The 12,152-nt window shown below is 45.8% G+C and overlaps 1 protein-coding gene across 2 annotated transcripts; it reads left to right on the plus strand.

Moving 5' to 3' along the window:
- The first annotated feature begins 1,093 nt into the window (after window positions 1-1,093).
- On the plus strand, window positions 1,094-8,005 carry GATD1 (glutamine amidotransferase class 1 domain containing 1). 2 transcript variants are annotated; one of them, XM_053945150.1, is made up of 8 exons: window positions 1,094-1,216; window positions 1,988-2,064; window positions 2,469-2,574; window positions 3,108-3,215; window positions 3,991-4,085; window positions 5,227-5,320; window positions 6,076-6,187; window positions 6,714-8,005. In XM_053945150.1, exons 1-8 carry the CDS (start codon window positions 1,159-1,161, stop codon window positions 6,721-6,723), a joined length of 660 nt encoding a protein of 219 aa, XP_053801125.1. In that variant the 5' UTR covers window positions 1,094-1,158; the 3' UTR covers window positions 6,724-8,005. The 2 variants fall into 2 exon arrangements, with proteins under 2 accessions (XP_053801125.1, XP_053801126.1); XM_053945151.1 differs by having other exon boundaries at window positions 6,717-8,005.
- The last annotated feature ends 4,147 nt before the right edge of the window (window positions 8,006-12,152 follow it).

Raw genomic sequence — 12,152 nt, forward strand, 5'->3', positions numbered from 1 at the left:
AGGAGGGTTTTGGCAGCACGTGTCACTGCACAGGGTTGATGTCGTATTACACCAGCTCCAATCAGGGTCCCAACGGAAGCCTGCAGGCTTTTGGAAATTAATTTCTTAAGAACTGGGCAGAAAAACCCTGTAAATTCCACAGGGTCAGGAAAAAGGGCATCCTTCAGCTGCAAAAGTGTAATCATCTGAGGGTTTTGCTGCAGAAACACAGCTGGGGACTCGAGTTTTAGTTTGTCTTGACAGGAGCAGGAGATCAAATAAGTTCCTATTTTCTGAGTGGGAATGCTGGAGCTGAGAGGCTGGGATGGATGGGGGCCTGACCCTCCCACTGGCCCCAGTCAGGGTGTGTGGAATTGCACATGCAGTGCAGGCAGTGTAGGGAGGATGGGAAGAGCTGGTGGAGCTGGGGTTGGACAGCACTGTCGTTGTATTTGTTTAAAAAGCACCAGAGTCACAAGCAGAGAATAAGGACCATAAATGTGATGCTCTGTGATATAAAGGCTGAGGCTGCTGGAGTGGCACTAAATCCCGAAGTACCCCACACAACAGTGAAACTGAATAGTGAATGAGATACTTTTTTCCCCTTTTTAAAAATAATTTTCTGGTATCTGAGCTGGAGCGGTGAGGAACATCCAGATTAACCAGCCTACGGATTCAGAACACAGTTCTGGAGAGAAATGGAGACAGATGATTGAAGAGACGGACAAGGTGCCATAAGCTACATTTCCTTTAGGAAACCAGGCTAGAAATTAAGCCCTTTCAAATAAACAAACAAAGCCAATAGCAGAATTGTGCTGTCTTTATTTTACACCTTTCATTTTATAATGGCATCACCAGCAAGGGATAAACCTATTAAAATTCACACAGGGATGACAGATGCAAATCCAGAAATACAACACTGAGGTTTACAAAAGCGGGGAAATAAGGAAACGATGACAGTTGCCGATGGGACGTGGCACTAGGGGATTCTCGGGACACCCGAGGGCTTTCAAAGCACGCGGCGCCGGCGGCAGCGCCCCCTCAGCGCTTCCCGCGCTTTTCCGCCCCCCTCAGCGCTTCCCGCGCTTTCTCCGCCCCTCAGCGCTCCCCGCACTGCGCACGCGCGGCCGCACGAGGCTCCGCCGCTGCCCTCAGGCCCCGGCGCGGCCCGGCCCCGCCATGTCGGACCGGCTGGCCAAGCCCTCCTGCCTCATCGTCGCCAGCGCCGCCACCGCGGGTGAGACGCTCTCGGGGGAGCCCCGGCGGTTCGGGGAGAGCCGGCGCTCCGGCCTCCCGCGCTCCCCGTCCCTTCCCAGCGCCGCGGCGGGCGGGGCGGTGCCGCGCGGGGCTGTCCCCGCTGTGGCAGTCGCGGCGTGTGCCCGCCCCACAGCCCTCGCCGTGTGCGTGTCGCGCGTGGGTGTCGCACCGCAGCCGGGCTGTGCGGCCCCACGCGTGCCCCCCCTGCGCAGCTGTGCTGGTTTTCCGTAGGTGCGCATCCGCGCTGCAGGTGCGGCCTCCGTGTGCAGCTGTGCTGGTTGGCTCCTCTGCGTGCGGCTTTAGTGGCTTTGAGGGGAAGGATTGATTGAGTGTTAGGGGAAACAGTCTTTACCCGTGAGGGTGCTGAGGCCCTGGTGCAGATTGCCCGGGAAATCTGTGGCTGCCTCATCCCTGGAAGTGTTGGTGGCCAGTTTGGACAGGGCTTGGAGCAACCCGGGGCAGTGGAAGGTGTCCCCGCCCATGGCGGTGGTTGGTACCAGGTGGGCTTTAAGGTCCCTCCCAACCCAAATCATTCCAGGATTCTATTCCTCAGCACACAGCTCACCTGTAATGAAGGCTGTACATTTCTGATGTCTTAAAATCATGAAATCATAACGAAATAATCCTCTGCAATTATCTTAGAGCTTTCAAGATGAGCAAACACCCAAGCTTGTGTACTTTGCTGGGTAAAGTGTGGTCTGCATTAAACTATCACTGTTGTTTCCCTAAGGTGTTGGAATCTGTTTTCCAGGTGTTTCAGCCCAGTCATTCCTTCACTGCTTTACTCTGGCCAGCTCTGCCTTTAACCTGCAAGTGGCAACTCCTGGGGTGAGTGAGAATTGACAAATACTGTGATTTCAGTCTGAAACTAATTGATATCTGAGTTGGCATGAGATAATTGTACTATAAATATATTTGAAATATATTTGAAATATATTTAGATATAACTGTACTATGAATATATCGGCTGTAGACATCAAGGGACCTGTTTAATTCTGTTTTTTTAATACCCAAGTGACTGTAGCCTTTCTATAGCATGGATTTGGACTTCTATGTTTCCACAAAGAGTGGAGAGAAAGCTATTAACACTAATTCAGTAGGAAAAATGGAAAACTTCAGATTTTTGAGAGCTGAAAGCATCTCAAAATCCCACGTGGCCATCCTTCAGGAAGTGCCATGGATGCTTGTGCAGTGATCCTGACCACGGTGTGTGAACCATGTTTTATTCCCAGGGGAAGCCCATTGATTTTGTGGATGTTAATGAGGGCAACACACGCTGGATCCAGGACTTCCGCATGAAATCCTACGCCAACCCCGCCAAGCTGGAGTCCATTGATGGTAAAGGTGTCACCATGGGCCACTGTCTGGGAAGCAGGGCCTGCTTAGGGCCAGGATTTTAGGGAAGAATGACACAGAAAAGGCAGGAAAGTTGTGTTTCAAGAGCTGCAGGTGTTGGTTTGCTTTTTATTTAAGAGGAAGTCCAAGCAACTGCTTTGCAATTTTGTTATTTATTTTGGAATAGTCATTCTCTTTTAATATGTATGCAACGTATACAAATAATGTCTGCGTTGTCTATAAGCACACACTACATTGTTACTTGTTAAAAGTAAATATTTTGCTGGAGTAGGAGCAAGCAGACAGAACAGTTGTAAGTTTTGCCTGGGTCATAATGGGTCATTAAAAATGTATGTTCCTTGTCCTAAGAAGGACCTTTTTCTCTCTTCTGTGTGGCTCTGTTAGTTTATTTAGGTTGTTTTTAACTGATTTATGTGGGTGTGTCCTTTTTTTTCCAAATGTGCAGTGGATTTATGGTCAGGCTTTTTGGGTTTTTTACCTGTCCTACAATCAGTTCCTGCTCTCCTCCCAACCAGGGGCTCGGTACCACGCCCTGCTGATCCCAAACTGCCCCGGGGCCGTGACTGACCTGGCCAACAGCGGGTACCTGGCCAAGATCCTGCAGCACTTCAGCACTGAGAGCAGTAGGTGAACATCCTCGGGGCTTGGGTCAATGAAACGGGGCTCCTGTGCTGCCTCTGCAGGAGCCTTGGGCCTTCCGGACACTTCAGAGTGTTTGTGTGGCTAAAGAGCATTCCAAACGGGGAAAGAAAAAGGAGATGTCAAGCGGGGAAACAAATGTCTTAATGGGCCTTTAAAAAAGGAAAGGGAGACTTGGAAGGGAAAAAAAAGTGTACAAAAATGTCTTAAAAAGGAAAAAGGGAGTCCTAAAAGGAAAAAAAAAAAAAAACCAAACTGTGCTAATGTGACTTAAATAGGAAAAAGGGAGCTTTAAAAAAGAGATCTTAAAGTATCTTAAGGAGCAATGCCTGTAGCTTTTCAGAGCTTGTCTCAGAAGAAGGATTTGCTGCCTTACAGTGCTACAGAAAAAGTTCTGTCCAAATCAGCAGCATTCAAGGCTCAGAGGCAAGTGTGGAGTGTCAAAGGATCATCATTAAGGCTGCAGTTAATCAAGACTTGGAGTGTGCTCCACATTTGAGCGTTTGTGGAGCTGTCTCTGGACTTGGAGTTAAAAGCTGTAATTCTTGTTCTTCCTCTTACTGTAATAACAATAAAATAATTGTAGTAATTGTTATGATTATAATTGCTACTGCAGTGTGCAGGAAAGACCCTATAACCTAAAGGAGCATTATCAGTGCAATATAGCTTCACTGCAGGAGGCCAGCATGAGGCTCACCACACTCACCTGTGTTTTAAGTATTTGGAGATGCTTACAAACGTGCTTTAATTCTTTTCTAGAGCCTATCTGTGCTGTGGGACAGGGAGTGGCAGCTTTGTGTTGTGCCACCAATGAGGATAAATCCTGGGTTTTCCAGGGATACAGCCTGACAGGGGTAAGTCAAGCTTTTACCTGATTTTTTGCTGTTTGGGGGCTTTTTTTTTTTTTTTTTCCTGTGTGATTTCTGGTGGTTTTGATCTTACCCAGAAACTTCCTATAAATATAAATTCCCAGTTTGGTACCCTTGGCTTGTGCAAGATGTGCAGAGTTGTCTTTGACAAGGGGCCCAGCACTGAGTGCATGAAGGGTTTGTCCCACTTAAGTGGTATGTGGGGAATGCTTTAAACTGAAGCAAAAAAAAAAAAAAAAAGGAAATTACTGGAAATTCCTGCTGCAGCTCTTTGCATTTGTTGTTGAGGACTTACAAAAATTTTTTCTTTGTTTGATGAATGCTGGGGATAAGTTACATTTCTGAAGGTACTGTTTCTTTTTAAAAGGTAGAGGGAGTCTTAGGAAAAAAAGTTAGAAGAAGTTTTAGGAAAAAAAGGCTGTTTGTGCAAACTGGCTGGCAATTAAAGCAGCCAATTACTGCTGATACTTTATTTTGTGTGCTCTGGCCTCACAGCCCATTTTATAGTGTCAGAGTGATGCAAATTGCCCTAGTACAGCTTTCCAGTGTGGAAAATTTACATGGAAAGTTAAGAAATGAAGATTTCGTGACTCACAAATGCTATTAGTGTTCCCATGTGCTTTTGTTTGAGTTAAGGATTATTTATGGCTTTTATAGTCCATGATGAAATAGTTTAAATTGTGTTGTGGCCTAGCCATGGTTGCTGTGGAAACCATAAAATTAAATTAGTTTCTTTTGCATATAAAAATTCTAAGTGCTCCTAAATTTTTTCTCTGTAAGCTGTTTCCTGCATTCATTCCAACATGGATTACTGTTTTTGGACTCTGCAGGTGGCACAGCATCTGTGTCCAAATATTTGTGTGCCACGGACAGACAGGTCTGTGCCTTCCTGAAGTTAATCACACTTACAGAAATTGTTTGGTGGTGTTATTTCCTCTTCACTTAACTCACTTAAAAGTTTCCAGTTTGCTCCCTACACAAAATCCATCAAAGCTGCTTGTGGTCATTTGGTTGGGAAAATAGTAGAGGGAACAGAAACACAAATTTCAGGGAAATATGTGCTGGTTTTGCTAGGCTTTTTCTGTAAAAAAGCCAGCCAAACTAATTTCCTTTTGATCTATTTCAGCCCTCTGTGTACGAGCTGGTGAGGCAGCCGAATTTTGCCAGTTTGTCCATCATTGTGGAGGACTTTGTGAAGGATTCTGGAGCCACATACAGTGGTGGGTCATGCCTGGTGTCTGGGATGGACACTTTGTGTCTCCTTTGGGAACTGAGTGTTTGTGTGCTACTTGTATCCAGCTGAGCAGGACGCTGGCAGGATGTCTCATCTGGCATTCCCATTCCCTCATTTACCAGGACATCACTGGGCATTTGCAAGGCCAGGTTGGACAGGGCTTGGAGCAGCACTGGATAGTGGAAGGTGTCCCTGCCTGTGGCAGGGGGATGGGACTGGATGAGCTTTAGGATCTCTTCCACCCCAAACCAGTCTGGGAATCTGTCTGGAATGAGGAAACTTAAAAATTCTCTTTGGGGTGCTGAGCAGTTGCTGGTAGATCTGAGCACACTGGGGTGTTGTAATTGGCCAGAAAATGAGTATTTAATTTTTGTAGCATGGTAGTCACAGCTCATGTCTGGCATAAGATGAGTTTGTGTTGTATTGTGAGGTAATTGTAACTTTCAAATACATACTTGGAGTTTTTTTATTATTAATATCTCCTGATATGTGTACTTTATGCACCTGCTCTTAACTGAATCAAGGACCCAGTCCTGTCCTTTCAGAAAAGGATTTCCTAGGGAAATTGTTTCAGGATGAGGGGCTTGAGCCTGCCCCTCTCTGCTGGGGTAATAGATCAGCACCCAGCAAATCTGTCTGCCCAGAAGAGTTATGTGTTGTGTTGGGTTTATCAGTGGTGTGATCCTGGCACTGAACTCGTGTGCTCTGACACTATCCCTGTGTTTCTCCTCTTGTGTTCAGCCAGCAGCCCAGATGCTGTCCATGTGGTGCTGGACAGGCACCTGGTGACAGGACAGAATGAGAATTCCACCCTTCCTGCTGTCCAGAACCTTCTGATTCTTTGCAATGTCAGGTGAGGCAAGATGGGGCTTAAGAACTGGGAACAGCCAGTGGTGAGCTTTTTTTTTTTGTTTGTTTCAAGAATACTGTCTCTCAGAAGAGGTTTTTCCCCTTGGCTTTCTGCTGAAGTGTGTGTCACTTCTGTTTGATCAGCCAGCCAGACAGTTGTGTCTTTTGGCAAAGAGCATTTGATTATTTAAAAGAAAAAGATGAAAAATTGTGGGGAAATTCACAGCTGTAGTGGAACTGGCAAAGTAAAATGCTGTATAAGGCTTCACTAAACATTTCTGTTTGGGGAAACATCTCTTGTTTCTTGAGCTTTGGCAGGCTGGCTTTGAGTCAGCTCTGGTATGTATTCTGGGAATGAATGCATTTAATTTCTTTGGAAATGGCTTGGCTTGTTTGAGTGTCATCTTGTCAGATAGAAGAACCCATATGAATAACCACAAACCCCTTACTTTGTTCAAGTGAGTGTGTGGTGCCAGTCCTGTCCTGTGTGCACTAACACGTCCTGTTGTGTCTGGGTGTGTTTCCTTCAGCAGGAAATGAAGGAGAAGGTCTGTTTGCAAAGAGGATGGATGAAGAGCCAGCAGGCTGAGGATTTCCATGGCTGTGACCTGTATAAAACATCCCTCTGAACCTCTGTCCTGGACCCTGAAGTGACTGTGGCAGTGAAGTGGCAGTGTCAGGTTCTGTGTGGATGGAATAGATGAAGGTTGTCAGAAGCAGCTGGGACACCCCCTTATATTTTTGCTGCTCCATTTTCTCACTGCTTCTCTAGGCCCTCAGTTTACAGATGTGGGGAACTGTCTTCTCAAAACCCCCCAAAAGTTGGTGCTGTGAATACAAATTGCTGAAGCTGAAGCTCTTGCTCTGGGTTGGCACTGGGCTGCTGGTGCACAGCGTGCCCTTGTTTTCTTCCTGTTCACATCGCTGGAATTGTGTTTAAAAAGTTTGCTCAGCTTTTTTTTTTTTTTTTTTTTAACATGGTCCTACAATTCTTTATTTGTTCTCCTTTGTGCTGCTTATGTTGTGGGTTTTGTTCTCTTGAAAATACTCCTCTCTGGGAGTACACTGGTGCTGTCTCTTGCTGGAATTTTGTGGACTAGGCTATTGAAAAATGCAGGTGGCTAATGTGGGTCCCATCTGAGGAACCAGCTGTAGAGTGGAGTCTGGACTCCTCCTTCCTTCTGAGCTGCAGGTGTGGCTTGAAGCTGTGTGTGGAAAGGAATAACCAGACTGAGATTTTTTCTTTTTTAATTGTTGCAGGCTCAAATGTACAAAATTATTGGAAAGTAGATAAATTAACTTTCAGATAATTGATTTTCCTTCCCTCTCTGAATTGTGGGGAGCATTTCTCCAGTGCCCTGGGATGCATTTTTGTTTTCTTACCAGGATATTACAATACTTTGGTTCTAACAAGTCATCAAGTAGGGAAATTTTGTTTTTCTGTGGAAATGCATTTTTTTAGCTCTGTCTCAAGAATTCAGTGTGATTTTAGAAGACAGATTGCTGTGGGTTTTTCTGGGTCTTCTGCTGTTGCATTCTGGAGCCCACCTTACAGATCTTTGGCATTGATGGAAATGAAAACCAGAATTTGAAATGAAAATTGGGCTTTGATAGATATTAAATTATCAATTTGCTTTGATAATTTAAATCTTCATTCCTGTCAAGTCATCTTGGGGATTTGATGTTGACACCATCAAGGAATACTTTCAGTCTGGAAAGCTACATCTTGTTTGTGAAATGGGAGACTGTATTTCCATGGAATTTTGCCAAAATCACTACATCTGTTCACTGCTTACCTGTAAAAATAGAACATTGGTGTCTACCCTGTGTCCTGTTTTCATTCCTTGAATGAGGTTCTGCCCAGGCTCATTCATCTGCTGCCAGGTGAGCAAGCAGCATTCAGACCACTACAGGCTTTGTTCAGTTCCCTGTTGTACAATTTTTCCTTATTTTTGTGGCATCCAGGTCCTGCTGGAATTGCTCTGCTTGTGCCTCTGTCAGGAAGTTGGACAAAGCACACAGTCTGGGGACTTGATGGTGCTTTCTTTTTCCTCCCATAGGAGAGTAGAAAAAAGATGAATTCCTGTGTGTATTTTCACTCTTTCCCATCACACCATGAAGTTGCTCTTGGGAAAACTGGGGGAGAAAGGTGTGGTGGAGCAGCAAGTGGCTGGAGAGGTGATGTGTGCAGGTGTGGGCCAGCAGCTGTGTGAGGTGGCTCTGGATGTGGTGGGCTGGATTGTTTCACCTTCACAAGTCATGCTGACAAACTGGAAGCCACCTGAGTCATAGAATCATGGAATTTAGGTGGGAAAGGAGCTTTTAAGGTTAAGTCCAAGCAGCAGTGCAGCACCACCACCATGTTCACCACTCAACCTCAGGTATCACATCCATGTGTCTTCTGAACCCTTCCAGGGGTGGTGACTCCACCACTACTCTGGGCAGCCTTTTCCAGTGCTTGATGTCCCTTTCCATGAAGAAATTTTCCCTAATATCCAACCTAAATTTCCCCTGGCACAACTTGGGGTCATTAGTGATGATAGCTCTTAAGTTCTTGTACAGTATGATCAATTTTAGCAAGGGATTGGAAAAAAATTGTTCAAAAAACTGTGGGAAAAGAAGATCAAATGAACGTAGGAAACACAAAGTTGTTGAATGTCATCCAGGTATGTTCAGGAAAGTTTTATTCTGTTCATTTTCCATGTTAACTTTGTTCTACAAACATAAAACTTGGTAGTTTATTTGGTATTTCCTTTTCTTTTACCTAAAAGGTATTTACATCAACTAAAATAATGAAGTGGCTTACACAAAGAGCAAGGATTTTTGTGTAATTCTTGCATTTTAAACTTCCTGTGGGAAGAATTTAAGTACCTCAGTTTGTATCTTCTGTACCTTGTGCCTTGTCCAGCTGAGGAGCCCTGTGAACAATCCCATCCCAGGCATCCAAGCAGTGGTGTTTATACTGAGGGGTTTTTGTCTCTTTGTTTCCCAAAGAATTGAGAACCTTCAAATTTGGGAGTTTTTCATCCCACACAAACCTTTATTGTTTCAGCATTGTGCTGTGCAGTGCTTGCTGCTTTGGTCCTAGGAATGTTACCAGGCAGGCTTGTTTCCTTGGAAATCTATTCCTGATAACAGCCAGTTGGTGGGTTTTATTGTTTTATTTATTTGGGTGGGAGTTTAGTTTTCTTTTCTAGGGTTTTACTGATTTACTGACTCACAGTGTTACCTCTTCTCTGGGCTTAATAGCTGGGACCACATCCTCTGTTTTCCTCTGATGTTTTTACAGGCAGATATGGAGGTACCTGCTGGAAGCATCAGAGTGCCCCTGTACCACGTGGAGCACCATGAATCCAAAGGGATGAGGAGTTTTCTTGGATGTTGGCTCACAGCTGTAAAGGAGCACTGCCATCCTGCACCCCACAAAGGATTTCTTCACCAAAAAGAGGACAGCTCACCATCCCTAAGGTATGGGAGCCTTTCCTGGCAGGTTTACACCTGAGCTGGGAAGAGGGGTGCTGGTGCAGCAGTTGGGAAGCAGAGCCCCAAGACCTGCCTGTGGGTATGATCTCAGTTTTCATGTTCTTGAGGATCCTGACAAGATGTTTGAGCTCTGGCCCTGTCTGCAGCTGGTGGTTGTTGGTCATACCAGCATTCAATTTGTGTATTAACATATTTAATTCTTTCCTTGGAGCTTCCACATATAATCTTGTAGTTTTTTTTTTTTTTTAATGGAACCTGCTGCTTTATTCATCTTGTGTGCATTCAAATAAGGGCCAGAAAAGATGGAAGTGGCTCTTTGGTCCTGATTTATTTTAAAATTTCTAATGGAACTGTCTGGGTTTGGTGCCACCCATACTGGCGTGTGATGGCTGTATTGGATAGACATAACCAGTGAATCTAAGGACTAATTTTAAATTAAATTCCATGTTGGGAAGATGAATATAAATGGATGTACTTATTGTGTCTGTTCTTCCAACAGCTCTGCTTTCCTGTGCCCCGTTTTAAGAATGGAAGAGGTTCTGGGAGCAGCAGTGTGTCTCCCTTAGCACAGTGTGCGATGGGATGCAAGGCATGGCTGGAGGAGGAAGGAAAAGCTTTTCCAACCCCCCTCCAAGCTTTGTGTGTTTGCACAGAACTGGATGTTGGAATTAAGAGAGCAGCCAACACAAGGAAAGGTTGAGAAAGGTGCTGTCTTTTTAAAATCAATGCTTTAAGGTTTATCTATTGATTCTTTGGGATTTCTCCAAACATCCACGTTGTGTCTGCCCCTAATTCCTGAGTCCTGTCCTTGTGACTGTGAGAGCCACAGACCTTCCTGGGAGACAAGAGACATCTCCTGATTTCTTAGTCTGAGGAGGTATGGAGATCTGGGAAATCCCAGGAGTTTGTAAGCAGGGCACAGACAGGGCCCTGGGAGAGATCCCTCCATCTGCTGAACAAAGGGGAAGTTGAGGAAGAGTTAAGGCGTGAACACACTTTGTGTGACTGACTAAAGAGCTGTACAAGCTGAAGGTTTATGTGGTACTTGGGTTTTTTTTTTTTTCACCATTTCAGAAAGGATGTGGACTTTGTGGCTTAGCCACGGATGTCAGGCACCTCACAACATCTGTGCTGCAGAGAAACGACTCCAGTGCTGAGGAGGAAACACCAGCTGCCACCACAGGAAGGAAGGGATCCCGTGACTGACCGCGTGACCCCTCTTGTCCCCTCAGCTCTTGAGAGACACCTGTCTGTAAGTGGAGTAAGTAACTGTTACTCAGGCACCTTTTCCTGCCTCTTTATCCCCTTTCACTGCAGTATTTCATTCTCTCTTGGGCACCTTCTGCAATGCTTCAGTTTCATTTCAGCTCCACGGTGTTACTGACCCAGTTGTGTTTCAGCTATGTGAGGGACAAATTCCATGCATGTGAAGGTTCTTGCCTCACTCAGGGGGAAAAAGGGGCATTCATTCCAGAGGTTCCAAGCCTCTGATCAACCAGGTTGATAGCACCAAGTCCCCAATTTCTGTGTGCCTGAATCCCTACCCTGCCCTGGTGGGTGCAGTGTGTGGTGTTAGAGCAACCCCCTCATGGCAGGTGGAATGAGATGGTCTTTGAAGTCCCCTTCCAACCCAAACCATTCTAGGAATCTCTGTTGGAATTCTCAGTTTGGTAAGTGAAAAATACAAAATAGATTAAATTGAGAAGGGATGTGCAGTGGAGGGTCCAATGGCTGTGGGAAGGGGCAGGCTCAAGCTTTTAGTGCTGGCTTGACTTTGACAGGAAGAAAGGTCACCTCCCTTTGGGCAGCCTGCCTGGTCTGCTTCCCCCCTGGCCAACAGCTGTAGGACAGAGGGTCTGGATGAGTCCCCTGGGGACTTCACCTCCCTCTGGCAGACTGGCGTTGTTCCCAGGGCAGGCTGGGAGGGCAGCACCAGCTATCTGTGTCTGATTGTAGCTGGCTGTCCCTTTGGCTGCAACAGCAGCTCCCAGGTTGTTCTGGATGTGCTGACAGCAGAGCTGCTGTGTCACACTGTGGCTCCCTTGGTGTGGACAGAGCACGTGGCTATCAGCACTGGAGCCACACTGCTGCCTTTTCTCCCTTTGTTTTAAGTTCAGGCACCTTTGTCAGGAAACAGCAAATTGCATCCACATATAAGCAGGGATCTCTTAAAACCATGGAATGAATCACTGAGGTGGGAAAGGACTGCTGAGACCATCAAGTCCAGCCATTCCCCCAGCACTGCCCAGGCCACCACTATCCCTGTCCCCAGGTGCCAAGTCCATGTGCTTTTGAAATCTCTCCAGGGATGGGGACTCAGCCCTGGGCAGCTGTGGCAGCTTGGACAGCTTTCAGTGAAGAAATGTTCCCTAATATCCAATCTAAACTTTCCCTGGCACAACTTGAGGCCATTTCTTTCTTGTCCTATCACTTGTTCTTGTCCCCTCTTCACAGAAGAGGATCTATATAAACAAGAAAGATACACA

This window comes from Vidua chalybeata, chromosome 6, assembly GCF_026979565.1.
Source record: "Vidua chalybeata isolate OUT-0048 chromosome 6, bVidCha1 merged haplotype, whole genome shotgun sequence".
Lineage (NCBI taxonomy): Eukaryota > Metazoa > Chordata > Aves > Passeriformes > Viduidae > Vidua > Vidua chalybeata.

Excerpts from the sequence above, each read along its gene's own strand:
- GATD1 (XM_053945150.1), top strand. The coding sequence starts at position 1,159 with ATGTCGGACCGGCTGGCCAAGCCCTCCTGCCTCATCGTCGCCAGCGCC. Across the intron at positions 2,065-2,468 it reads TGCAAGTGGCAACTCCTGGG|GGGAAGCCCATTGATTTTGT; the intron begins GTGAGTGAGAAT and ends TTTTATTCCCAG. Across the intron at positions 2,575-3,107 it reads CAAGCTGGAGTCCATTGATG|GGGCTCGGTACCACGCCCTG; the intron begins GTAAAGGTGTCA and ends CCTCCCAACCAG.